General features: G+C 40.1%; 1 protein-coding gene across 4 annotated transcripts in view; it reads right to left on the minus strand.

Moving 5' to 3' along the window:
* The window catches only part of VPS13A (vacuolar protein sorting 13 homolog A), a 218,539-nt gene that overhangs the window by 149,953 nt on the left and 41,325 nt on the right, over window positions 1-27,261 (minus strand). For all 4 annotated transcript variants that reach the window (XM_074994740.1, XM_074994741.1, XM_074994739.1 and 1 more), the window contains exons 17-29: window positions 25,410-25,552; window positions 22,373-22,574; window positions 22,164-22,278; window positions 18,702-18,838; window positions 11,798-11,930; window positions 10,527-10,644; window positions 6,926-7,064; window positions 5,364-5,448; window positions 4,451-4,623; window positions 2,452-2,608; window positions 1,474-1,550; window positions 1,151-1,210; window positions 903-1,056 (exon numbers count right to left, since the gene is read on the minus strand). In XM_074994740.1, the coding sequence (XP_074850841.1) occupies window positions 903-1,056; window positions 1,151-1,210; window positions 1,474-1,550; window positions 2,452-2,608; window positions 4,451-4,623; window positions 5,364-5,448; window positions 6,926-7,064; window positions 10,527-10,644; window positions 11,798-11,930; window positions 18,702-18,838; window positions 22,164-22,278; window positions 22,373-22,574; window positions 25,410-25,552 (1,693 nt within the window). The remainder of the gene's footprint in view (window positions 1-902; window positions 1,057-1,150; window positions 1,211-1,473; window positions 1,551-2,451; window positions 2,609-4,450; window positions 4,624-5,363; window positions 5,449-6,925; window positions 7,065-10,526; window positions 10,645-11,797; window positions 11,931-18,701; window positions 18,839-22,163; window positions 22,279-22,372; window positions 22,575-25,409; window positions 25,553-27,261) is intronic.

A 27,261-nucleotide genomic window follows, 5' to 3' on the forward strand; every position in this document is an offset into this window, starting at 1 on the left:
TGCTACTGCAGCCATGCATGTCCCTCTCCAGTCACTGGGGCGTGTGCACAAAGCAGTGGTGAGAAGTCCGGGCATGCAGCTTGGAGCAGGAGCTGCATTTCATTGAGCAAACGTCTGCATACAGCCAGAGCAATGTGGGTTGGCCACCCCTTATTTAGAGCATGATACCCAGGGTAGAAATGGCACTCAGGAATTCGGAGTGTACATAGGAAGCCTCAAGTCATAGCATAATATATCAATTGCATGTGGAACAGCATACTTGCCCATGGTCAGCATTTAACAACTACACACAAAATCCAATATTTGAGATCAGATACACAATTGCAGGCATGAACACATGGGCATAAATCAAACCAGAACTGGGATTCAATTAAGCTGTACAACAGGTGACCAGCCAACACCCAGACAGGCTCCTACTTCATATATTGGACCAAAGTGACATTAATTGGCCTATGCCCAACAACTCTCAGAAGGCTGAACTAGGACTTTTGTACTAACCACGAACAGTGAGAATGAATTAATTGAGGCCCCTAGTACATCCCCAGTATAAAGTGACTGGATACTCAAAGACACCTAAAACTAAGAGCTCACATTCTTCCACAGTATTCCTCGTGAACACAATCAGTTTCTACTCTGCTCATGCTTTTTTTCATAAGTCTAAGTGACCAGCCTAATGAGAAAAGACTGACTTCAATTATTATTCTTCATTTCCTGGCACACCATAGCCTGAAGGACTCCCTACCTCTCCATCTTCTAACAGTTAAACTTTTTCTCTATCAACAAGAACTTCTCTCTTCTGAAACTAAGGAACCTGTCACAGGTCCCACATGGTGGGGACACACACTGGGTGAAGAAAAAAAGCAAAAGTTAAGGGGAAACTAACAAGAAAAAACCCAACTTACTTAATTTCTTAAGGACATCCTTTTTCTCTTCTTTTTCCTGGACTAACTCTTCTGCTATTTTAGCCTCTTGTTTTGGTAGAAGACTATTTAGGTAATTCATGGCATTCAGAAGTGCTTCATTATGCAAATGAACATCAAGAGAGGAGAAATTCACCTACAAAATAGACATTTTTAGCAGAAACTTATTTTCCAAAAAAAGCTTTTCCAAAATAAGAATACACAAACTTAAAAACAAACAATAGTCATACCTTTAACAGCTGAAGAACATTCCTGTAAGCAGTTTTTAATTCTGGTCCTTTAATATCAGCCTATTCCCCCAGAAAAAAGAAATTGAAATAAAATTTGCAAACTTCTTACAGAAAATTTATTGCAATATCTATTACAGCTTCATACATTTGACGAACAGTTTTAAACAAAGCCATGAAACAATGAAGAAAACTGTAAAAAGTCTTGTGGCACCTTATAGGTTAACAGACATAATCTATAAGGTGCCACAGGACTTGTTGTTGTTTTTGAAGATACAGACTAACACAGCTACCTCTCTGATGAAAAAAAATCATATTTTTCTTACCTTTATATATTCCAGGGTAAGAAGATCATCCTCTGTATTATCCAAAGTTGTAATGATGTAAACAGGTTTGTCTTTATCTTTTAAAAAATTAATGTTAAAACTGTTTGATTTACACTTTTTCAAGAAAATGCAAGGAATTAAAACTTAATCTATAAACCTGTTATAATCAGTTATGTAAAAGCATACGGGATTTTAAAACAGACTACAGTATCAAGCATTGTAGAGTAGGATCAGCAGTGACCCGGCCACTACCCCAGAATAACTGACTGTTTCTGCTAAAATGATCATCAGCAAAATTTAACATTGACATTTGGATTCTGATTATTGCACATGCAGTTAGCTTTCCCATTGCAATGAAATAAACTGATATATAACTCCCACTTGGATTTTATTCAGGAAGTATTTTCAATAACACAGCAGTGTCCTGGTTCATAATTTGAAATATTGCCTTAGCAATCATAAGGGCAAAAATATTTGTGAAATGGAAACCTAAAATATTTCTCTGTCTCCCTCCCGCACACACGCACGCACACACACACCCATCCCTACCCCCACCTAAGGCCATCAAAGTGCATGCTGATACAGTGTTGTCTATGGAACAAAATCCAATTTCTGGTGATATACAGGTGATTTCCATGGCAGTTACAATCATGAGTCTTGTGGGACAAGGGTGACTCTACTAAAAATGGGGTTATGGAAACTTCTGGAAGTGATGACATTTCCTGTGGCCCAAGTACAAGAGATTTTACAAATCCTACATTTTTTCTGGTCTCAAAAGGGGTAAAGTGAAAGAAATACTGTCCATTAATAATTGGATTCTCTCTTCTAATCTCATTAAAATCACATATTATTTTTTGGGGAATGGATTCCCTGCAACTTTAGCTGATACAAGAGAGCCCAACAGACATCCTGGAATGAACTCTTCATCATATTATTGTAGGTTTGTTTATTAATTTTAGTATATATGTACATTCTTACCCATATATTCTGGACACAGTAAACAGACTTCTCTAAGGAAAGCATTTGCAGCCATATCAAATGTTCTTAGTTTAAGTTCAGTCCCTAATCCTAAAACTTCTAGCTGAAGCACAGGCTTTTCTGTACCATCAGCAAGTCGACACAATTGAATTAAGACCTGGGAAAAAACAATGTAATCAGCAAAATGTGACAATGGCAATACCAAATATAGTTTCATCACAATTTATATTCAGTGAATATCCAATTGAAATATAATTTTGGATAGAAAATATCCCCTCACAAAAATGCTGAAGAATATCCATTCAGTATTCAATTGCCAACTGTAGATGCTACCAATTTACATAAAATAAAAGAACAGCAAAACAAGATGTACAAAATATAACTTCATTCCTGAAAGCAATTAAACAGTTCAAGAAAGTTCATCTCATGCAGAGAAAGATTCTTAGCTAGTGTAAGATAATACATCTCTACTAATTTCAAATGAGCTTTGCTGATTTACACTGACTAAAGATCTGTCCCTCCATCTGGACATAATTTAAGACAGCCGTCCTGAAGTACAGTCCCACCATACTCAGTTGTGACCAGGCTACTCTCATGGCACAGGCATTTTTTGTTGCCAACTGATTCCAAAGTCCTTCATGTTCTTCACTTTAAAGAGAAAAATTGAAACAAGGAGAGCCAATCTCTTTAACTGGTGACTGTTTCTACATATGTAGAGGAAATAGAAGCTACCCTCAAGTACCAAAGCTTAATGATTAGGAAAGAATAGCTGTCCAGAACAGACTCCTCTACAAGTTGAACCTTTCTAATCCAGCACTCTCATATCCAGCAACACCCATAATCTGACATGATTTTAGTTAGCCAGACAAGCACTTTCTGTGGGTGTGCCCAAAGCTTACCATAGTCCCATAAAGTTTGTTTGCAGCCATTGGTCCTGGCTCTCAATGTTCTGTGCTGTTGTTTAGCTCCAATTTACCCCTAAATGTCTAAGAAGAGCCCAGTAAAGGAGCAGCAGTGTTGGTAATGCTGCTAGACAACTGACCTCCTGCAGTCTGTCAAATTCTCTCATTTGGCACCAGTCAGCTCCCAAGGGTGATGGAATTGAGAGGTTTAACCTGTACTAATGTAATCCATGTTACAAAAAAGTATGAAAAATCCCAATACAGGCTAATTTAAAATCTGGTATTTTATATATTTGATGTACTGATAACATTTTCAGAACACTTTCTTAGTCTCTCACATCTGTGGGAAAGTGGTTGCATTTTACATCTGGAAAGGATCTACCATATTGAAAATGTTACCATATTACAAAAAAAAAATATTTTAGGATTTTTATAAGCTAATTAATTATTCTACATGAGAACACAAGACAACTCATTAAAACATTATTCCATATAGTATCTTTCATACAAGAACTAGAGTAAAAGGCAGTGCACAGGATAGGGAAAATATGCAAAAATCTGTGCAGGGATACTCACAAATATTTATACAGGAGATCAATAACTGAGGCCAAGAAAAACAAAAGAAAGCTAGCAAAGTGAAAATTGCTAGATTTTAAGGTAATTGTTATGAGAGGCAATACTAATGGGGCAGATGGAAGGAACTGCAGACATGGCTCTTCTACTGACTATGGTAAGATTTAGAGAGGAGACAAAGCTCGGAGGTAAAATAAAACAAGAACAGAAATTTGTTTTTAAAGAAAGGATAGGATAAAAGTAAACTCAAAATGAAATGAATAGAACCAAAGAGGAGGTGCATGAGACTAGGGTGAAGGAATGTACTTCTTGATGAAAACAAGAATGCAGGAAGCTGCATCCTGCACACATCCTAGATGACTGGGAGACCAGGGAAGAGCTGCAGCAATTAAAGTGCCAACCAACAAAGATATTAATGAGCATTTAAACACACATAGATTCAAGTAAACAACATACATGCACCAGGCTGTGGAAGTGCTACAAGCAGACTGTAACATATTTAGGGGAAAAAATGGTTACTTTACCTCAGGAATTTCAAACCTTAGCTGGAATTCTGTCATATTCTTCGCAGATTCTTGCTTCTGTAACCTTTTTCTTCTCACACTATTAACTCTGGTCAGAGATGCAGAAGATGCTTCAAAAAATGGCATCTCCTCCACAGGACTGGTTGGGGCATCATAAAATTCTTCTTCTGATTCTAAATGTAAAGTGGTATTAATGATCACCTCATGAATATTTAAATATCCTCCAACAATTATTTTGCAAAATTATAGTACTGAATTTCTTTGAAGCATAAATAACTATACATGAGTATGGTACGATTATCTAGTAAATAATTAGACCCAATCTACAATAAGGTTTCAGCTTTTCATTCTTTAACAAGAATGAATGTGTGATATATAAAGACACATATGTGTATGTGACAGGAGACCTACATGAGAAACATGAATGAAATTAACATAATGGTCAAGCAACTACCACAATAAGTGATCAAACATCTCCAAAGGGGATGTAATAGAAGTAAAATCAGAAAGATAAATTACTAATTTGAAATCTAACCTTTTTTTTTTTAAAGAGTCGAAATGTTTACAGATACACGGACCTTTGGTCTCATCTTCTGTAATTCTGTAATTTCTGGTCTGTGACAAAGACTAAACAATTCAACAGTTCCTCCCACAACACCTGAATCATCTGACTGGGGAGCAGGTTATACTTACTCAAAAGCCTATCAGAATGAACTCAGAAGTCTGAGCCACAAAATACTAACTTTGCTCCACAATGCCACATGACATTATTGTAGTTTTTGCTTACTTTTCACAATCTTTATATTCTTATGTCCACACCAACACTGCACTTAGTCTGCTCATTTTTATTGACGTGTTATATTAAGATCAAGTGTAGTAACTATGTAAGAAAATGTGCTCTAAAATACTTTACCTGACTCAGTTAATGAATGAAGTTCCAAAAGAGGAAGGACATTTTGTGACACTTGTGGTGTGGAAATAAGAGGAGTTACTGTAATCTGAAACAGAAGACAAGATGAAAACATTAATTTAAAAATATTTTAATTCAATTCTCCTACCCATTTTGACTGACTAGAGCTATTTCAGACAATTAATTTGTACATATTTACATTTGATGAAGTGGGTCTTTTCCCCACGAAAGCTTATGTTCCAATATATCTGTTAGTCTGTAAGGTGCCACAGGACTTCTCCTTGTTTTTGCGGATACAGACTAACATGGCTACTCCACTGATACTGGTCTATGTATTTAATGACATTACAAGAAGAAGAAAACAGAAGAAAACAATTCTGTATGAATTAATTTACTGTTCAAAATAACTCTGTAATTTGGAAGTTTTAAAACTGTTGGGCAGACCCTTATGGGAGAGGCCTGAGAACATGGCGGGTCACAAACAGCCAGAGTCAGCAGAGCACTCTGTCCAGTAAGTGAAAAGGATGGGGCTCAGTATCGGCAGTCCTGGCTGCCAGAACCAGGGTCTCTGCCTTTTTTCACTTCCTCATTGCTACAGCTGTGGCAGCCACCCTCCTCTGTTGGGGAAGACAGAAGAAACAAAAAAGAATGAGAAGCTGAATACAAGGAATACCGAGCCCCATGCCAGACAGGGGCCCCTCCTGACTCCAGCCCTTCAGTGCAGCCAACAAGCACAGAGTGCTGTCTTCTTCCTGTGCTAGAGCCTGAAGAAGTGGGCAAAGTAGAAGTAGTATATGTGGCCACACTGCAGGATCAGGGTCAAGATGGGGCTCTACCTGGCAGAGGGCCAGTACTCATTGGGTGCGGCTTTATGCTCTCATCCTGATCCAAAGCAAAGCACTGGGGGGGAACAAGATGGACAGGACCTATGTCCCAACCTCCAAGACAAACCAAGCACTGCTGACAGCTGAAGGCTTTCTTAAGTGCTACACAGTGAGCACGCCCAAACTCCCAGGTTACCGAGCACCTCACCCTTGAACCCAGCTCCTGCCTCCTCCCCTACCCATAACTCTCCTTGCCTGCTCTTACTGTGTAATTCCCCATCATTTGCCCCTGCCTTCCTGATAAATAACTGTTCCTGACCTAAATCCCCACATCGCCATTACCTCTCACCTTGCACCTCTGTTCCTCACCATAATTCCCCCTGTTGTATCTATACCAGCACCCCTTATACATGCTTCTATCCCTTACATTCTCATCTGTCTTTTGTTCCTGCTCCCACCAAGAGTCTAACATTCCTCCTCGGCCTGAAGCTAAATCTCATCAGGAAGCCACACTATAGCTACTGTATAGTAACATACATGAGCAAAACCCGTATTTGAGTTAACAGGTGTAAAAAGTCAATTGGGATTTTCAAAGGAGCTGAAGGGAATTAGGAAACCAACTCTCATTAAAAGTCAATGTGTATTGTGTTCAACACCCGTAAACTCATTTCAAACTCAAGTCAAACTCGTAAAGTACTTTGTAAAATATTTTTTTTTACCCTGTAAAAAAAATTGCCTTACCTGAGCTGGTTTGGGAACAGAAACAGCAGCAGAACCACTTTCTGGTTTAGGAATGCTGTCAATTAACTCCAAGATACCCATAAGCTTTTGGTCAGAGATTTGAAAAGATAGCAAAGGCAGTTGTCCAAAGATTTTGAATCTGTTACGTAAACAATTACAGCTATTTCAAAGAGATTTATAAATGCAGATGGTGAATTTGTTATCTTATAACTAACATCATGGTTACTTGGCAGCAAATTACTGAAACAGGAAAAAATACTAAATGTAAGGTACAGTTCATTTATATTTAAAGTTATTTATTCTATATAAAACTGTTGCTGAACTCTCCTTCCAACTGTTATCTCAGCAACTCTAAGTTTCTCCACAGCTACCATGTCCTGTGAAAGGAAGATTCCAAATATCAATTTTAGGTATACTTTATCCACGTCTGATTTGGTGGTACACAGTACATGGCCCACACCCAAGAAAAGCCATTATTCGCTTGTTTTATTGTATTATTTATAGCACATCACTTAAACAGTATCATACTTCCACAGTACTCTATGAAATAACATTCTCTCTGTCCCAAACTACGCGCAAACTATGACTCCAATCTAGCAAAGCACTTAAGTGTTCTACATAAACAAAAAATGTAAAACAGTATGGCTAAGTCAACCCTTGCAAGTACATTTGGAAAATATGGCCCTCTTTCGAAAGAGTACGTGGAGCCTCTACACACAAAATGCTCTCTTTCGATCCAAAAATCGAAAGAACGTGGTGTCATTTTTGAAAGCAGTCCTCCAATCCTGTAACAGAAAGAGCGCTCCCTTTCGAAAGAGTATTTTGAAAGGAAACATGCGTAGACGCTTCGCGGGCCACTCTTTCGTAAGAGCAGTCTTCCATAGCGCTGGTCAGCTGGTATGCGGTGACACCCTGGCCAGCAGCAGCAGGGCTTTATGGTATCTATGTCTGACTGTGTTTAAAGTTGCACAGACCCAAAAAGCCTGTGGCAGAAGCTGAGACTGTGCTAGGAGCACCAAACCCATGAGCTCCCACAGCATGCCATCAGTGAAGATGCAGAACAACCATTAGCATGGATGGCTAGCAGCCAGCCACCCCAGGAGACCCTGGACCCCCACTCAGAGCCCTCACAGGACTCTGGACAGCCCCACAAAAAGGACACCCTTATGAACGGTGCCCAAGCTGAAAGACCTGCTTGAGCTCTGGAAAGAGGAGGTCCTAAAAGAGATGGGGGTGAAGGGGTGGAATACAGCTGCGTTCACCCGCGTGACCTAAGTACTATCTGCCTGAGACCACCCTGTCTGCACCCCGATCACGTACACAGCAAAGTAAAAGAGCTGTGGTAGGGTTACGCTCGGGCCCGAGACTCTGCTGGTCGTTCAGGGGCAGGCAAAGTGACCTGCCCCTACTACAGGGAGCTCCACTGCCTCCTGGGGCTCAGACACAACTCCCCCACCACCATTTCTTTTGGACACTGGCAGATGAGCCACACCCCAGATACAACAAGGAGCCCAGACCCAAAGAATGCCCCATGCACCCAGAGCCACCAGTGACATCTCGAGCAACAAGGGGGACCTCGCGACCAAGCTCCCATCCCGGTCGTTGAGATGGGTGACGGGCCGCTGGGCACTGCTGGACCTTGGTGAGAGACTCTATGGTAAGCACCCAGCAGAGCACACAACCTGGCCTATGGGACGGGGGCACCACAGCTGCCAGCAAGCCACCAACATGCCCAGCAGACCTGGGCCAGACAGACAGGTAGCCGTGGCTCCCAGCCCATTGCAATGGCCGCCAACGACATCCACCACCCATCCCTCTGGACATTGTCACAAGCCATATGCACAGGGGGGACAGGGCCAAACCGTGGCCAGGAACTGCCCCATATGGGTGGCAACCCCTGCGGCAAGCAAGATACACTGGGGGGGGGAGGGGCACAGCCCTCATGCTGTAACGTGGGACTGATCATGTCTTCTTCTTCATCCCTGCAGCCACAGCACAAGAGGGCTGGGAGAGCCCAGACCCATCCATGGTCTTGAACAGCCCGGCAAAGGAGGGGGACCGCTCACCACCTCCAGCCGCACCACAAGATGCCCAGAGCAGGAGGGCATGATTGCGGGCCTGGGAGAATGATGCCTCCCATCACAAGACAGAGGGGGCAGGTCAGTGCCTCCACATGGATGAAGCACACCATGTGTGGGCAGAAGGCCACATGGGACAACCTGCTTGGGCCACCTGCAGGAAATGACTGTGGTCCTACAGGAGCACTCAGGGCTCCTGACCCGTCTGTTCCCCCTGCCCACCCCATCTGCCGAGCCCACCTCATGCAAATCAAAATTGTGCATACCAGGGGATTACTATATCCTGTCTTTATCCTCACAATACAAGCACACTTTTGTCTCTCTCTTCTGAAAAAAATAACCATGACGCCAAGCTGCCTCTTCAAATACCAGAATCACAAATTTCCATTCTCCCTTTCATCTCCAAGCTCACTGAACATGCTGTTTACAATGAACATCTAGAATTCTCCTCCAATTCCACATTGGATCCACTCTAATTTGGCTTCTCTTCCGAAACTCTCCCTTCGTTTTTTTTAGCACTTCCTTTAGAAGTTCCCCATCATCCCCCATGCAGTGTTCTAAGAAAAAAATAAACTGTAAGACTCTTCCTTTGGGCTCTTTTTCTTCTTCCTCCACACCCTACTCTACATGTACTCTTATTCACAAATATAATTTCAACCATCACCTCTGTGTTAGTGACTCACAAATTTGCCTTCCTATTTCCAATTCCTTCTGTACTAATTCAAGTGTTAGATTGTGTCTGATATCCTTTGGATGTCTAGCAATCTGTACAAGCTCACGTTAACTCTTTCACTTCATCTTCTCCTCCCCCACACCCCAACCTTCCCCGCTACCTCCATTCTTGGTCATTGTGACCACCACCACCCGGCCTGTAACCTGGGAACCATCTTTGACTTGGATCTCTCTCTAGGTCCTCATATCCAAACTATGTCTAAGTCTTGCAATTTTTTTCTATGCTCAATTTTTCCTTCTGCTCCAAGCCCAGACCTCATTCCACCCCTTAGCCAAAACCTCCCCGCACCTCCTTCGACCGCTGCTTCACCCTTGCCATGCCTCTTTTCACCACTGTGCCACCCATCCTGCCTCCTCCCCGAGTGAGCCTCCCAGGCTCCTCTCCCTCCCTCCCTGAACGTGAATGCTGCAAATCAATTATTTGTGGTGCTCAGGAACCTCTCCGGGTGCAGGGGAGAAGAAGCTGCTGAGTGCATAAAGGAGTGCTGCAAGACCATAGATGTTGTCGAATGACATAATTACGGACTAGAGAGACACTTTCTGTACTTCCTTGTGTTCCCCCTCTCCATCCGTCTCCATGCACTGTCACTTGAATTTTAAAAAGACTGTAAGCTCTTTGAGATGGAGACAGTCCTTTTTGTTCAGTGCCTGGTAAAATAACATCCTAATCTATTTGTGTGATAATACAAATAAGCAATAAATAAACAAACAAATCATTAGGTTCTTGGAGGGACTTTTCCCTTAAAGAAGTATTTACTGTGAACATTTACATAACTGAAAGAAAAACATACTTGGGCATTCTTGCATCAGTGACAACCATTGCCCTGCTAAATTCCACTCTCACATCCATAGGCCGCAAAATATGTTGTGATGAATATTTTAGCTTACGTGCCTCCTTCCAATTTTCATCTAGTGAAAGGAAAACAGTTGTATTATTTATTTTATGCCACAATAGATTTCTCTAAGTTGGATACATTGTGATAACATGTTTTGTCCTGGGAGAAGGTATAGAATAAGGAAGGCTAAGGGAGGAAAATGGATGTTACTAATGTTACTTGGCTAGATGCCAAAATCTCAAGTGAAGTTCAATGCTCTATGTATCGTGCCCCAGACGAGGCTAGGTGATCTTGAGACTTTGAGGCCTCAAAAGTCTAAGTATTTGTGAGAAAGCAAGAAATAAGGGATGGCTATACTACAAACCCAAGTCAGTTTACATTAGGTTGAAGTACAGCCACCACAATAATTACTGCAGCAGTACATGTCCACACTACCCTCCTTTGATTGGTGGTACGTGCCCTCTGCGGGAACACCTTCACCAGCCTAAGAGGACTGGTGTGGAGGAACTGACAGCCTGGTCTCTTAGCTGTGTTGGCAGCTCCCTGCCAGAACCCTGGATGCCACACAGCTGCCCAACCTGCCGCTCCCTGCTCCAATATTCCCCAGCTTCCAGTTCCTGGCAAAAACAGGGGTTTGGTAGCTACCCAGGGCTTGTCATCACTGGGAAGCAAGGTTCAGCTGCCCTGGCTTCCTGAGCTTCACACTCTCCAGGAGGAGCAGTCAGCAGGTCCACTGAGCTTCTCATCCTGCTCCCAGCTGGGAGTTTGATACAAAGCTGCCTGAACTTCTGACCCGTAACTCAAAGCCAGCAGGGTTTCAGCTCCCAGCTGAGTGGAGACAGAGGAGTTATTCTGACTGTGTAAAACAGCATGTACAACAGTCAGAGAAAGGCTGCAGTGTAAACACAGACACAACTAGGTTGACATAAACTGCCTTATGTCAATCTAACTGTACAGCACAGACCAGCCCCAAGGTTGCACAGCTTGGTTCCCAGGCTTAATTAAGGGCATGGGATACTCCTCGTGTTTAGATGTGCAGGAGTCAATTAGCAGTTTTAAAAACACCTGCCCTAAAGGCAATCATGGCCCAGCATGTACTAATCTACAGAAGTGAATAACAAAATTCAGTATGAACTCAATTGCTGGTTAAAAACTGGCACATCTATTACCAAATGTTTTTTGTTCATTTGTCCCAGCAAAAAACAATTCATTATGTGAATACTTACGATGTTTACAATAAAGTAGCTGTATGCTGCTGAGTTGAATATCAAAGCTATCATAAGCTCTTGACATGATATCTTCAATAGTGCTTTGTCCTACTTTGAGGTCTGACACATCAGAACGACTTTTACTCGTCATCTTAAAAATAAGTCACAAAAAATAAAATTAAAATCAGTTTAAAAACTTCAAAGCACTGCCTGTATAAATTTCCAACTTATATCATGCTGAGATGTGAAATATCAAATATTATTTAAAAAAAAAATCAGGATCTTTAGGACTAATATACCACATCATTGCAACCAGCAGTTCTGAGAAAGTGGGGTCTGTCCCACAAAAGCTTATCACTTAATAAAATATTTTGTTAGTCTTTAAAGTGCTACATGACTGCTGGTTTGGTTTATTAGAATACAGACTAATACAGATACCTCTCTGTTACAGATCAGACCAGCAATTTAGTACAAAATCCTGCCTCCAGTAGTAGCCAGAATTATGTATTTTGCAAGAACTCCCATTAGGAGAAATCAATTCCTAAACACCTGTTAGTTAATGGAAGGCCTTTGTTTACAGCTTATCTTATCTAATGTTACTGTGGCTGTTTACCATACAATTGTCTGATCTATTTTTTATCCTGCCAAACTAAAATCTCTGTTCAAAAATAACAGATAGCAAAGCTAAACTTTGTACTTAATACATGGAAATGTATTTCCTTTTAACAGTTTCAAATTTTTTGCCCTTCAATGTCATCAGCCATCCCTCGGCCTTTTATTAAAAAAATGATGATCTTATGAGCACTTAAATTTCCTCAGCACCATTACGCATCTTCATTCTGTCTTCATCTAGCTCATTGAGGAAGTCCTCATCTTTTTAATTTCATCTCATAAAGAAGTCCTCCCAGGCCTCTAATCATTTTTATCATCAACCTTTGAAAACTTTACATTTCTGACATATTGTTCTGAGAGGGGGAAACGATCTTAAAAGACAATACAATTATGAAATTCTACCATAGATTAACAAACAGGTTGAACCACTCTAAACCAGAACTCTCTTGTCTGGCAACCGATGTAATCTGGCATGATTTTGGTTAGCTAGACAATCACTTAACATAGATTTGGCCAAGTTTCATGTTGTCCCATTATGTTTGTTTACAGCCATCAGTCCTGGCTCTCACTGTTCTGTGTGGTTATTTAGCTCTAATTTACCCCAAAAGGTCTTCTAAGAGCTCAATAATCAGTGAAAGCGTTGGTAATGTTGCTGGACAATACTGACCTCCCATGGTCCGCCAAATATTCTCATTCAGCACAGGTCACGCCCCAAGGGTGCCGGACTAGAGAGGTTCAACTAGAGAGCATTGTAAATTTTCAGTAGTATATTCCAGCCCACTCCTTATACACATTCACTTTTTAAAAACCATGTCAAGTGGCAAAACAAGAACAAAAATGATAATTTCACAATAACAGTTCATCTGTGTAATTAACTTTCTTGTAGGGAAGTAAACTACAAAAGAAACCCATCTGAATCGTATTTAACATCAAGAAGAGGAAGTAATCAAAACTGAGGAAGCTAGTTAAACTGAAATTAAAAGGAACAGTAAAAAAAGCAAAATGCCTGCAAGCTACACAGAAACATTTTAAAAATACCATAACAAAGGCTCAAACTGAAAGCACACCCCCAAGAAGAAGGTGTGAAAGAGCAATAAAAATTATTCAGGTCTGGGAAATATAAGTCATATATGACTTATGAGGGAAGACTGAAAGAACTGGATATAAGGCAGGTCTGGGAAAGAGAAAACCGAGAGGCAATATGATAGTTTTCAAGTACCTAAAAGGTTATTACAAGGATGAGGGAGAGAGATTATTCTCCTTAACTCATAATTGTACAGTATGGGAGATTTAACAAGGGAGATTTAGTAGGACATCAGGAAAAACTTCCCAACTGTCAGGGTGGTTATCCAGTAGAATAAACTGCCTCAGGAGGTTCCAAAATTTCTATCATTGGAGATTTTTAAGAGCAGGAGAGACAAACACCTACCAGGGATGATTGGGCTCATTCTTGCCATGAGTCCAGGGGGCTGCACTTGATGAGTTCTCAAGGTTCCTTCCAGTTGTATGAGTCTATGATGATTCTATCCTATGATGATTCTATAAAAGCTGACTTTGAAGACTTATAAATGGATTTAAAAAAACTGGGTGACTATGCAATAAAATCAAAGTATCATAGAATACTAGGACTGGAAGGGACCTCGAGAGGCTATCGAGTCCAGCCCCCTGCCCTCATGGCAGGACCAAGTACTGTCTAAACTATCCCTGATAGACATCTATCTAACCTGTTCTTAAATATCTCCAGCGATGGAGATTCCACAAACTTGGCAATTTATTCCACTGTTTGACCACCCTGACAGTTAGAAACTTTTCCTAGAGGTCCAACCTAAACCTCCCTTGCTGCAGTTTAAGTCTACTGCCTCTTGTTCTACCCTCAGAGGCCAAAAAGAACAAGTTTTCTCCCTCCTCGTGACACCCTCTTAGATACCTGAAAACCGCTATCATGTCCCCCCTCAGTCTTCTCTTTTCCAAGCTAAACAAGCCCAATTCTTTCAGCGTTTCTTCATAGGCCAGGTGCTCTAGACCTTTAATCATTCTTGTCGCTCTTTTCTGGACCCTCTCTAATTTCTCCACATCTTTCTTGAACTGCAGTGCCCAGTATTGTGTCCAGTACTCCAGCTAAGGTCCACCCAGCACAGAGTAAAGCAGAAGAATGACTTCTCATGTCTTGTTCACAACACACCTGTTAATGAATCCCAGAATCATGTTTCCTTTTTTTGCAACAGCATCACATTGTTGACTCATATTTAGCTTGTGGTCCACTATAACCCCTTGATCCCTTTCTGCTGTAGTCATTCCTTGTATGTGTGAAATGCTTGTTCCTTCCCAAGTGGAGCACTTTGCATTTGTCCTTATTAAACTTCATTCTATTTACCTCAGACCATTTCTCCAATTTATCCAGATCATTTTGAATTATGACCCTATCCTCCAAAGCAATTGCAGCCCCTCCTAGCTTGGTATTATCTGCAAACTTAATAAGAGTACTTTCTATGCCAATATCTAAATTTTTGATGAAGATATTGAACAGAAGTGGTCCTAAAACAGACCCCTGCGGAACCCCACTTGTTATACTTTTCCACCAGGATTGAGAACCATTAAGAACTACCAGTTATGCACCCACCTTACAGTAGCCTCATCTAAGTTGTATTTGCCTTGTTAATTGATAAGAATATCATGCAAGACTGTATCAAATGCTTTACTAAAGTCTAGGTATACCACATCCACCGCTTCTCCCCTAGCCACAAGACTCATTATCCTATCAAAGAAATCTATCAGATTGGTTTGACATGATTTGTTCTTTACAAATCCATGCTGGCTGTTCCCTATCACCTTGCCACCTTCCAAGTGCTTGCAGGTGATTTCTTTAATTACCTGCTCCATTACCTTTCCTGGCACAGAAGTTAAGCTAACCGGCCTCTAGTTTCCTGGGTTATTTTTATTCCCCTTTTTATACATGGGCACTATAGTTGCCCTTTCCCAGTCTTCTGGAATCTCTCGTCACCCATGATTTTCCAGAAATGATAGCTAAATGATCACAGAAATTCAATGTTGATAAATACAGGGTACAGCTCTTTGGAAACAAAAACAAGCTATGTACAAAAACTTCTAAATTAGCTGTTACCACTCAAGAAAAAAATGCTGGAGTCATTATGGATAGTTCTTTGATCCACTTAGTGTGCAGATACAGTCAAACAAGCTACAAGAATGTTAGGATTTATTGGGAAAGGGATAGCTAACAAGACAGAACATAGCATAATGCTGCTGTGTATACCCATGGCACGCACACACTTTGAATATCGAGTATAGTTCCGGTCACCCCATGCTGAAAAAGATATATCAGCTATATTAGAATAGAAATGGATAATAAAAATGAGCCCGAGTATGGAACAGATTCCATAGGAATTCACATTAAAAAGAAAGACTGTTCATCTTAGCAAAAGTGATTAATAGGGAATATGGCACAGTTCTATAAAACAAAGAGTAGTGTGGAGAAAGTAAACAGGGAAGTGTTACTCGCCCCTTCATGTAACACACTAGGGGTCACCCAAAGAAATTAAAAGGCAGAACATTTAAAACATCAACAAGTACTTCTTCGTTCAATGGACAATCAGTGGAACTTCTTGCCAGAGGACCTTGTGAAGGGAAAAGGCACAACTGGATTCAAAAAAGAATTCTTTACATTCATGAAGGACAGGTCCATCAATGGCTATTAGTCAAGATAGTCAAGGGCACAAATCCAGGTTCTGGGTGTCCCTTTAACCTCTGACTGCTAGGATCTGGAACTGGATGATAAGGAATGGTTCACTTGGTAATTTTCCCATTCCATTCCTTTCCTCTGACATATCTAGCACTGTCTTCCAACAGTGACTGGAAATTGAGCTAGGGAACACTGGTCTGACCCAGTAATTATTAGGTTCTCTATCATAGCTGTTTCTGTTTCACCAACTGTCTTAGAACAGACATATTAAAATGGAAAACCAACACATTCCGAACCATGTGTATTCAGGAAAGTCACTATACAGCCTGTCATCACATAGACTTCCGCAGCTTCTGTGGCAGGATAAGACTGCCAGTGATAGGCATAAACAGGACATACAGCTGGACCACTGTAAGCATTCTGCTAGAGACTGATTCAAGTGCCCTTTGATTTGCAAGGAGGTCACATCCCTGTGGGATTCTGTCATGAAGATGCAGTAATGAGCACTCCATACTTTTGCAAATCAGGTTTTTGGTATTTCACACGGGGCAACCAGAAATTAGGAACAAATAATCAGAAACATTTCAGTGTTTGTCTTGTGTGGTTAATAAGCCTTTGTGATTCTGGAAAGTCTGGTGGCAGAGGAAAGGAGAGACTATAAGTCTCCAGGTTAATAACTTTTTTTAACCCACCAGCTGCAGTTTCTTACCTCATTCCCTACACACCATCCATGTTCTGTAACAGAAGAGACCATGGTCCTACATACAACAGCCCTATTTACTACAAACAAATGATTAATTTTAGATGAACTTTGGATTAACTCCTTGACTTTGAAGTCTTAATGATTTTAATGCAGCTTTTTAATGTAATTTCCTATATATAAAACGATGAAAAATGAGTTTCTGTTATGTGGAAGCATTCTCCCCCAAACATGGGTCATCAACAGGATTAGGCTCTTTAGATCCACAGTACAGACTTCTACATTTTGAGCTAATGATGTAAATGATGATCAGTAGTCTGTTATCTTCCATGTGGAACAGACACAGGGACAGAAGTGAGGGAGAGCTGTGACACATTTTGCCACTTAATTTCATAGGAATGTAGATTCAGGAATCCTTGATTATGGATTATGTTCTGGACAGAAGTATGTGTTAAAAGTTAACGGCTGTACTTCCAGGGCTCCTGTAGTTCTACCTCTCTACTCCTTTACAAACATTCCTTATCAACTCCTGTTCCTTCTGCTTTCTTTCACACTCAGGCTCCTGCTGTCCCCATATTTCTACTCCTCTGCATTTCAGCCAGGAGCCAAGAGAGAAAGCAGTTATTGCAGTCTCCTGGCTGTCAGTGTCTGTGCCTGGTGCCATAGCACACCTAATTATCGAGGCGAAGTTACTGAAAGGAAGTCCTAATCAGCCCCAGAAGTCCTAGGGTGGCACGTGCCCAATGTATATGGAATCTTCAATAACTAACTTTCTTACTCTAACTAGTGTCTACTGAGCATATACAATGCAGCTAAAGGAACATCCCATATCAAACCCTTATTCCAAAGCATGCAGGTTACTAAAGCTTCTCAGTAAGTTATTTTAAGATGTTTAAAAAAAAAAACATGGGCTAAATATTTTTCCCTTATCTTGTTCTCAGCAACAGGTAAATCATTTTAGATGAAAGTCAAAAAATTCAGCCTGAGATAGATACCTAGTATACACAATTCCAGCCAAATTATTATAATTTGGCAAAGTTATAAGCAACACCAAACATTCTTACAATGAAAAGTCAAGCAAACCTAGTATGTAGCACTCCCCACGTCATTCATAGCACACCACAAGCAACACACCTCACACTGCAACACAATGTACCCTCAACATATGTCTGTCAGCTATCATTAGCTCCAAATAAATATATATAAAATCAGATGCCAACATACGAATAAAGGAACACACTATTTTAAATTTTGTTAGTTCAATAAGAAGTCGATCATCTTGGGAGCACAAATATTTTCTGTGTTTTGTACGGCATTAAGTACACTAATAGCATTTGATAGACATTTAATTTACCTTTGATTTTCCCTTACAATTTAAATAATCTATAAAATTGAATATAGAGGATAAAAATTCTGAAGTTTTAAATATTATACTTGTAAATGATCACTTTATTCAATCCATATAATTTTACTGGATAATGAAGAATATAATACTGAAAAGGAATGGGAGGGAAAGAACAAACAGCATTAAGTTAAAAATAGTGTCTTGATCACCTATGTCAGAGTAATAGAGATTCCGTTTCTTTATATTCCAATAAAGCCCTAGCGATGCCAGAACTAAAAATTGTTAAAAATACTGCTCATGTATTACTTTATGGCATTCAAAGGCTCACAAAGAAAATGACCTCATTTTTGTCATCTTTGCTGATCATTCTAAGTGGATTAGAGAAGTGTTCACAACAGAAATCCAGACTTGACTTGGAATCAGTTTAAAATGAATCACCTCTATTTAAAGTGAATATAGGTCATTAAATTAACCAGTTACGTGCAACAGAATTTAAGCTCATTCTAACATTTGAATAAACATAAGCAAAATTATCAAAAATTAATCATTTCATGAGTGGAAATTGTACCTGTAGGTTACCAAGATCCAGAAGAAGTAAATTTGATGTAGATTCATAAAGTCCATTTTGTGGAACAAGGATGTACGAAGCCATTAAATTAATTTTTAGATCAAGAACTTTCTGTGTTTCAATAACATATAATAATCCTAGAAAATAATCACAGAGACCGTTAAGGAGCCAATATGAAACCATACATTTAAACAGATTTTAATGAAATTATGGTGGTAATATGTGAAATGGAAAAGCAATTTCATTACAATAGAATTACCACAAGACCCAGCTGAAACTGTTCAACCATATCAAACTCAGTCAACACTCCCAAAAGTGCATTACTCCTGGTTTATTCAGATATATCTCAATTGTCTTTACTGATTACACTTTCATAAATGTACTTCCTATTAATGTAGTTCTTTTCTGTGTTCCACGCACCCATGAATAATAATCAACCACCTTGTCAGTCCTAAAGAATGTAGACTAAATGGTAACAAATAAGAGAGTTTCTCTAAGAAATCACAATAGCCAAAAACTTCATGAGGACTGAGAAATGTTCTAGGCTTAATACACTGAAATTAAGGTGCGACACTAAAATATTCATGTGAGAATAAGATCTGATTTACTCAAATCTTAAATCTTCAGTAAGTTTTCTCTATTACTCATCTGTTATAGCAATGTCTGTCTGATAACTTCTGAGTCACTGTTCAGAATAAAATCATTTTCTCAAATTATTTCTACAAAACACTCCATTACCTGGAAAAGTCCAACCCTCAGAATTCAGCAATCATGACACAGAAAATAAAGTAAAAAAGCATACTGTTTTAAAAATAAGATTTAAAACAGACACACACAGCCTTATGATTTTTTTAACATTAAGTTTTAGGTACTAAATTATCTATGATAATTAACCAATATGGTTAAGAGTGGAAGTGAAGGCTGTAAACTAGAAAAGCAGACAGCCATCAATATATATCAGAAGTACTTAAGAGGAAAAATTTGTTAAAGGGAACTAAAAAGGAGTAAAAATCCATGCTGAGAGAGCTGGAGGACAAGGAAGAGATTCTTTTTTTAAAGAAGTATGTTAGCACAAAAGAATTACTAGCAATGGCACAGCTGCATTAATAGATGGAATTGGTAACAATATTAGTAATAATTTAGAAGAGGCATAAATGTTTACTAAAATCTTCTATATTTGTAAAAAGCAGGATGAAATATAATGATGAGAAAGTCCTTCACAATTCTTTAATAACTGAAGAGGCTTGTCAAGCAGCTTCTACGAGGGATGGGCCCAGAACTACCTGTATCCAACAAGTCCTAGAAGAGTTGTCTGAGCCTATGCCTCAGTGACTAACTACAGCTCAGAGATTTGTGGGCAATGGTGAGGCTGAAACTAGAGCCAGGATCACTGTGGGTGGCAGGAAGCTGAGTTGTGAGCCTCAGCACCAGCAGGGCAGTGCTTCAAGCCTGAGCAATTTAGTTTGGCTGAGCCTCCAGTGGCTTGAAGTTAGTTCTGCAACTGCCTTGCGTTCTGCCCTCAGAAGGATCCATGCATCACTTCCTGTACCAAGGCACTTCCAGATCTCAGGCACACGTGTTTACCTGGCAGCCCATTCAGTACATGTTGTGTTGAAACCAGTTTGAAAAGTTGCTCTAAAAATAATTTTAGTAATGGACTATTTTTTGAAGAAATGCATAGAAGATAGGCTGCTGAGACGGACTGGACTGCAACTTGCAGCAAAAGATGGGCTGACAAGATTCCAAACAGTAAAAAGCCACAAAACTGCACATATGATCCAAAAATACATGCAATATGGATTTGATGTTTATTGTCAGGAGAAACCATAGCCACAGTGCACAGTTCGTGGCAAAGTTCTGGCAAAGAAGAGTTTAAAATACATAAAATGTGGTGGCACTTGCAGACAAGGCAGTTTTCTTCAAACAAAACTGCTTTTTTCCTGCTTTCAGTTAAAGCTTTGAAAGTCAAAAGGCCAGAGCACAGCACAAAGAATGGCAGCAAGTGCAAATGAAAAAGCCCCTGAGACATTATTTGCTGTTTCATACTGGATAGCTAAAACTGTGCAGTACAGTGACATTTGAGAACCACTGCATTCTATTATCAAACGTTCACCACCTAAAGTTGGAAACTAACAGAAGTATTCTCTCATGTTCAAATGCCCTATAAATTCCTATCTGGTTACTCCCAGAACTGATGCTCAGCCTTTCCTACAGTCTGCCTTAGAAATGTTATACATGCCATACTTACACAATTTAACATTATCATCGCATCAGGCCCCTGCAAGTGCCTCAGTCTTTGCAATATGTAGAAGACAATTTTCAACTCAACAAAAACTGTATTGCTGTCATACAAAATTTTTATAGGCCCCTCTAACAAGTCTTCAACACACAATCCTTCAAATAACTACTGTCCATCAACACAACCAACTGCGACACTAAACATCTACAAGTATTACTGTACTGGGAAAATCTGTTAAAGAGCTTCATTCAGAAAGGTAAAGAGAGAGTTGAATTAAGGTGCTATGCATCGTCTATGGTATGGTAACTTGTAGCTAGCACAGTGTACATGCATATTGAGCTCTGGGTATGTACTGTTAAGTGGCTTAACTTTTCATTTCCTCGCTTGAGGGGTTGTCTCAGGAATGCATCAACCCTATTTCCAACAAAGACTTTGTATGTATTAACTACATAAGGTATTAGGGCACATTTCTAGTAATCAATGAATGACAAAACATTGTATAATTTAAAACCACATACTTCAAAACTTCCTGAAACCACTTTTACAATATAGAGATTTTGCTCTACATTTAAATTTCATTTTTTATCATGTCTTTATATTAATCTTTAAAGCAGCTAAGTATTTCTACTGCCTCCATTATAATATCTGAATACTGATATGAAAACATTTTCTGTTTTTTGTATCTTTGCTATTAGTACATTAATCATCAGTTGATACATTTACAAAAATGCATACAAAGATCAGTTAAAAGAAATAAGTCTTCAAAATTTATTAGAAACTGATGCACTGAAAGGGCGTGTCCACACTAGAAAGTTTTTTTCAAAGGTTTTTTGAAAGAAGGGGGCTCTTTCAAAGATCCTATGCAGCATCTACACACAAAAAGTGTTCTTTTAAAAGTAAATCAAAAGAATGTGGCACTCCTTTTGAAAGTGCTCTTACACACTCGTTTCAGGAAGAACACCTTCTTTTGAAAGAAAGTATGTGTAGATGATCCATGGTGCCCTTCTTTCTAAAGAGGAATCCTCATGGTGCTGGCCTGTTCTTCTGAAAAGAGCATGGGCTGTGTGTACACTCTCTATCAGAAGAGCAGATCGATCTTTCAATCTGCTTTTTTGTGTGTGGACGCACTCTTTCGAAAGGAGTTTTTTTGTAAGATAGCTTCCAGAAGAACTTTTGCAGGCTCTGTAGCGTAGACATAGCCAAAGTATCGTATTAGCATTCACCTGTTGACGTCTTCTCACGAAATTCTTCCAGCTTCATCAAAGTTGCTGAGGTCAGTTGCTCTAAATGTACATCTTTTGGAGGCCTGAAGAAATCCACTAAACTATTCACCGTTCTCTGTTAAAATACAGATATAACAAACATAAAAGAAAATGTACACTTACACATATTTTTAGCAGACTAATCCTTCATTAGTTTGTTTTTTACTTACTGCATCATATATTATTTCCAAAGGTTGTGATTCTATTCTGAGCTTCTGATCAGCTTTCGTGTCTAAAGGATTGGTCTCAAACATTATGCTCAAAAGTGATGTATTGTTTTCTGAATGGATTGTTCGAGAAGACAGTAAACAGGGTATGTATTTTTCTTGAGACATGCCTGTAACTTCAAATGTGCTTATTTTTGTTTCAAATCTGTGTGAAGTTAAAATAAAAAGTAAAATCAAATATTTAAATAAAAAGATGTATCTTTGAATACAGTATAAGCAGCATGTACCAAATCAAAAGAACAAACATCATCTTACTCAATCAAAACAAGTCTAAGGAACTGTCTACATGAACATTTTGTTCACGATAAGCTATGGAGTGAATCTGCCTGACACTAACCCACGAAAGACAGTCTATATTATAGACCCTGCTGAAGTGCACTTTAATCTACTCATGCCAAAAAGAACTAGATGAAAGTGTACTACCAATGCATCAGTGGGATCCTCAAGAACAGTCTGCAGCAGGACTCTTTTTTTCTCTTTATACACACATCACTTTCATTGAACAAACTAGGGCTTTTGCACACACACATTTAATTCTAAGCAAGCTGGCAGGGAGTACACACGTATACACACGCTCCCTCTCTCTATGTCTTCCTAATTTTCTAACACCTTCCCTGCCTTTTAAATATTCCCATTGGAGAATTCCCCTCGTAAAACTAGAAGTGTTCTTCACTGCAACAGTGTACAGCAGATGCTCCTTTTCTTCTTGTGAACATTTATTTGAAGGCTAGTCCTTTGTTATCAGTTCCCAGATCTTTAAGGTCAGTTTACTTGTGTAGGACCTGCTGGAGCCCTAGGCATAACTAACAGTCTCAATGTATGTTAATGAGAGCCAATGTATACTGGGCCCTGGCAGAAAAGTAACACACTGAATATCTGCTAACCAAGTAAGCACATCCCTGAGCCAAAATAATAGTAGAGAGACACACAGATCTCTCAGGTAACTACAATAACACATCCTTAACAGATGGTACAGGAACACAACAACCTTTCATAAGATAAGGACAAGATGATAAGATAGTGGACATGGATGCTTTGAAGTAGCAGGTACAAGAATAAAGATGGTAACTAATAATGACTAGGTGGTAACTAATAATGCCTGAAGTACAATACTTGATTGTATGACTGTACTGAACAAGAGTGGCTGCTTGCTGACAAAGAATGGGGAGAACCCTGCCCGAAGCCCAGACAGGCAGAACCAAACCCCGCCTCCTTACCTGACTGGAAGTCAGGGGGCAGGACTATGTACAGAAAAGCCTTGGTCAGAAGCCCAGTGAACCCCAGCCACTGGAGGAGGCAGGTGCCATCCTGAGCTCCCAAGCTGGTAAGCCAATACAGCCTTGCAGGATGTTGAAGGCTGCACAGACCATCAGCCTCAACAAACAGGAGCTACAACCCAGGACAGAGACACCACTCTCTCCTGGTATGGAGAAACCTACTCTGTGGCCTCATGGAGGTATGATCCAGAGGGGGAGTCTGGAAGTGCCCAGGAATAGCTGGGTCAGTGAATTGAGATTTGGATCCCCACTGACCCCAGTGGCACACCACTCTGCCGCTGGTAGAGCCCTGGGCTCAGGCGCAGTGGAGTTGGTGGCAGTCTCCCACTCTTGCTGCTCTAGACACACATTGGAGATGTTGGCCCTCAGCCTGGAGAGGATACCCACACTTTTGCCTTAAACCAGGGCCTGGGCCTATTGACTCTTGTTTGAATTAGTAGAGTTTGGTGCCCTGCCCTGAACCAGGGCCTGGGCCTACTGAGGTCCCTACAACAATCCCAGGACTGTGGCTAACAGTGACTCAATAAATAAAAGGAAAAGTCATAGGAGGGGAATCTTTGCACTCACTCAGGAAACAGGTACCACTGTCATGGGCATACACGTGTTTAGTGCACCAATAACCACTGAACATGAGTAGTATCATGCTTTGTCAGGCAATAAATTCGGCCAAGTCCTTTCACAATCCCCAAGTCTGAGGTGTTTCTTTATGAATCACAAAGGTCTGCTCAATCGGAAAGCTGCATTCTCTGCTCATGCAGCTGACATATGAACTACAGCAACAGCAACACTGTCAACAGTAGCAGCCTTAACTCCTTTCCACAGCACAACGTGCAATCAAAATGCAACATTTTTCCTATCCAGTGCTTTTCTCTTTTCAGCATATTTTCTGACAATCAAAACTGTTTGGCTTCACCCACATAGTTGATATTGGGCATTTACTGTTCTGGATAAATTACACCACATGATGTCAACTGAGAACTCCGGTATCACCTACAATAAAGAACTCAGAGATGACATCACACCACAATTCACTGAGAAACTTAAAGATATAAACAGATCCTTCTTCAAACAGCTCCAGGAGAAACTCTACAACTTTTATCTCCCACAAATTCGCCTCAAGGCCCTTTTATGTGTTTCTGAAATTACACAAACAAGGGAACCCAGGCAGACCCATCACATCTGACTCTGACAGAAGCAATATCAGAACTTACATACATCCCTCACAATGATGTTAGCCCAAATGCTGAGTTCACCAGACATATCTGATAAGGGGATGAAGTGTCTATGATTTTTCAGTTTACTTTTCTCCCTGAAGACTGCAGGGGCAACAGATGCTGCACCACCTTGAAGTAAATAAAGCTGGGGGAATTCCCACAAAACAACTGCTACCCCTTCGGATGTTACTAAGAACCAGGGAGATATTCAAAGTAGGTTAGATTTTTTCTTGTAAAGTTATGCAGCAGGGAGGATAAGTTAACTATACATTAGCTATGGAGGAAGAAAAAGCTCCTAAGGTGCTTTGGGGACAGAGAATTTCCATAATGCCAGTAACTGACCAACTGATTTTACTCCCACACTGCAAGCTAGCTATTGTAACGAATCTGTAAACCTTAGCACAACAAAGACTGGAAGCTAAGCACCATTTTTATTAATATCTTGGCCATTTTATGAGGATTAAAAATAGTTTAATGGAAAAGGTTTACCTTATTGCTTGTGCGCCTGGTCGTTGTGTTAGCATTGTGCTCAAGTCAATTACTGCAAATTTGATCAGCTCAGGTTTCTCCTTGTTTTCCTTTATTGTTATGGACATGCTTAACAGCTTTACAGAAAGCTTCATGGCTTCATACTATGTAGACAGGATAAAGTACAATAGGGATATTATTTACTAGTAACTTTTGTAATGAGATACTCACCTTGGTACATTCGCACTTGCTCCCCTAGCACTGAGCAGCAGTACTGCCTTGAAAAAAGTCATATCCATTGGGGGTTTCGCAGAAGAGCTCACATGATGTCCTTGCCTCACTCTATAGGAATGCACAGCTCACCCCAACCACCCAACCTCTCTCCACACTACTGTCAAAGCAAACAACACTGCAACAGAGGTGAAAGCAAGCAAACAGTATGAATGTACGGAGGCAACTCTTGAAAAAAGTTACTGGTAAATAGCACCTATTTCATTCCACTTGTGACAGTGTTCCACCTGGAGAATAGTGAACTTAGAGTCCTCAGGTAAATATACGTTGTTAACTACAACACAGCTCTTCCAAACCAGGCACTGAAACAAGATACTAAATTCAAAAATTTGTGTCTGGCAAAAGCGTGCACTAAACTGCAAACTGCTCTGCTTATCTCCACCAGAGGTACTTGCTAAGGCATGCCAGTGATATTACAGTGGATCTTCTGTAGGTTATACGTTTCCTAATTAAGATATAACAATGTTCTATACAGTTTCTAATCCTTAAAAAAAAAAAACTGCTTTGTGATGTATTCTTTCTGACCTCTCTGACCACATGTTACAAATAACCCATTTTCTAACAGCTTGATATTTTCCAGATAAAAAAAAGAGTCCCCATTCAACATACAGAGTGTGAAAAAGGGGTCTGGAAAAGAACACAAGCCGGAAAACACACTGAACTGAAGGAAATCTAAGGTCTACTTAAGCATGAAGCCAGCAAGGTGGGGGCAGGGTCTCAATGTGACTGTCTTTGTTTACTACAGCGTAAGATGGAGAAGCCATCGAAACACAGCACCAATGATGAGTAAGTCAGTTTTGATCAATACATGTTTAAAAGAGGCTCATAAGAAGAGTCTATTGGCTTTGTTAGGGCTATTTTTACATACTATATAAGTAGAGGCTCCCTAAAGTGGGGGACTTATCATATTCTTAAGGAATCCAGAGACTGAAAGCAAAGAGAATGTGTGTTATCCATAATATAAATGTGAACAGAAAACTGCTGTTCTCTGGACTATGAGCAAGGCTACACCTAAGGGTGAAGGTGTGAAAAGTATGTCTTGAACTCAGAGCAAAACCAGTCCACATTAGTTAGCAGATTCCTCCTCCACAATGTCAAGTGAAGTGTCTTTGAGTTGGAATACAGAATTCTGCCCTTGTTACTAACAAATCTGTGGACAAGGGCAACATGTATGGTGGTTCCTTGGTTATACACCAGGTACATGGAATGTAGATATCACTGCTGACACAATAGCATTCAAACTGGCAAGTGATAAGTGGTCTGTCCACCATGATCTTCCTTATGACTCTGGGTAATAGGAAGAAAGACTGGCAGATGTAAAGAAATCTCCAGGCCAGCCGTCCCATATCAGACACAGAGCTTTTGCCTTTGTGCACTCCCATTCATTTGGAACTTGATGTTTTGGTCAAAGAGGTTTCTTTAGCCTGGTAAACCCATCTGTGACATAAGGTACCACCAAGGTAAAGAGCAACTGGATGGTTCTGGCTCTTGAAGTAGCACCTCCAAAGTCTTCTTGCCCCCAATGACAAAAGCATATAAACCTCTCCCTTTAAAACTCTCTGCTTATAAACTTCTCTGCTGT

This window comes from Carettochelys insculpta, chromosome 5 (assembly GCF_033958435.1).
Source record: "Carettochelys insculpta isolate YL-2023 chromosome 5, ASM3395843v1, whole genome shotgun sequence".
Lineage (NCBI taxonomy): Eukaryota > Metazoa > Chordata > Testudines > Carettochelyidae > Carettochelys > Carettochelys insculpta.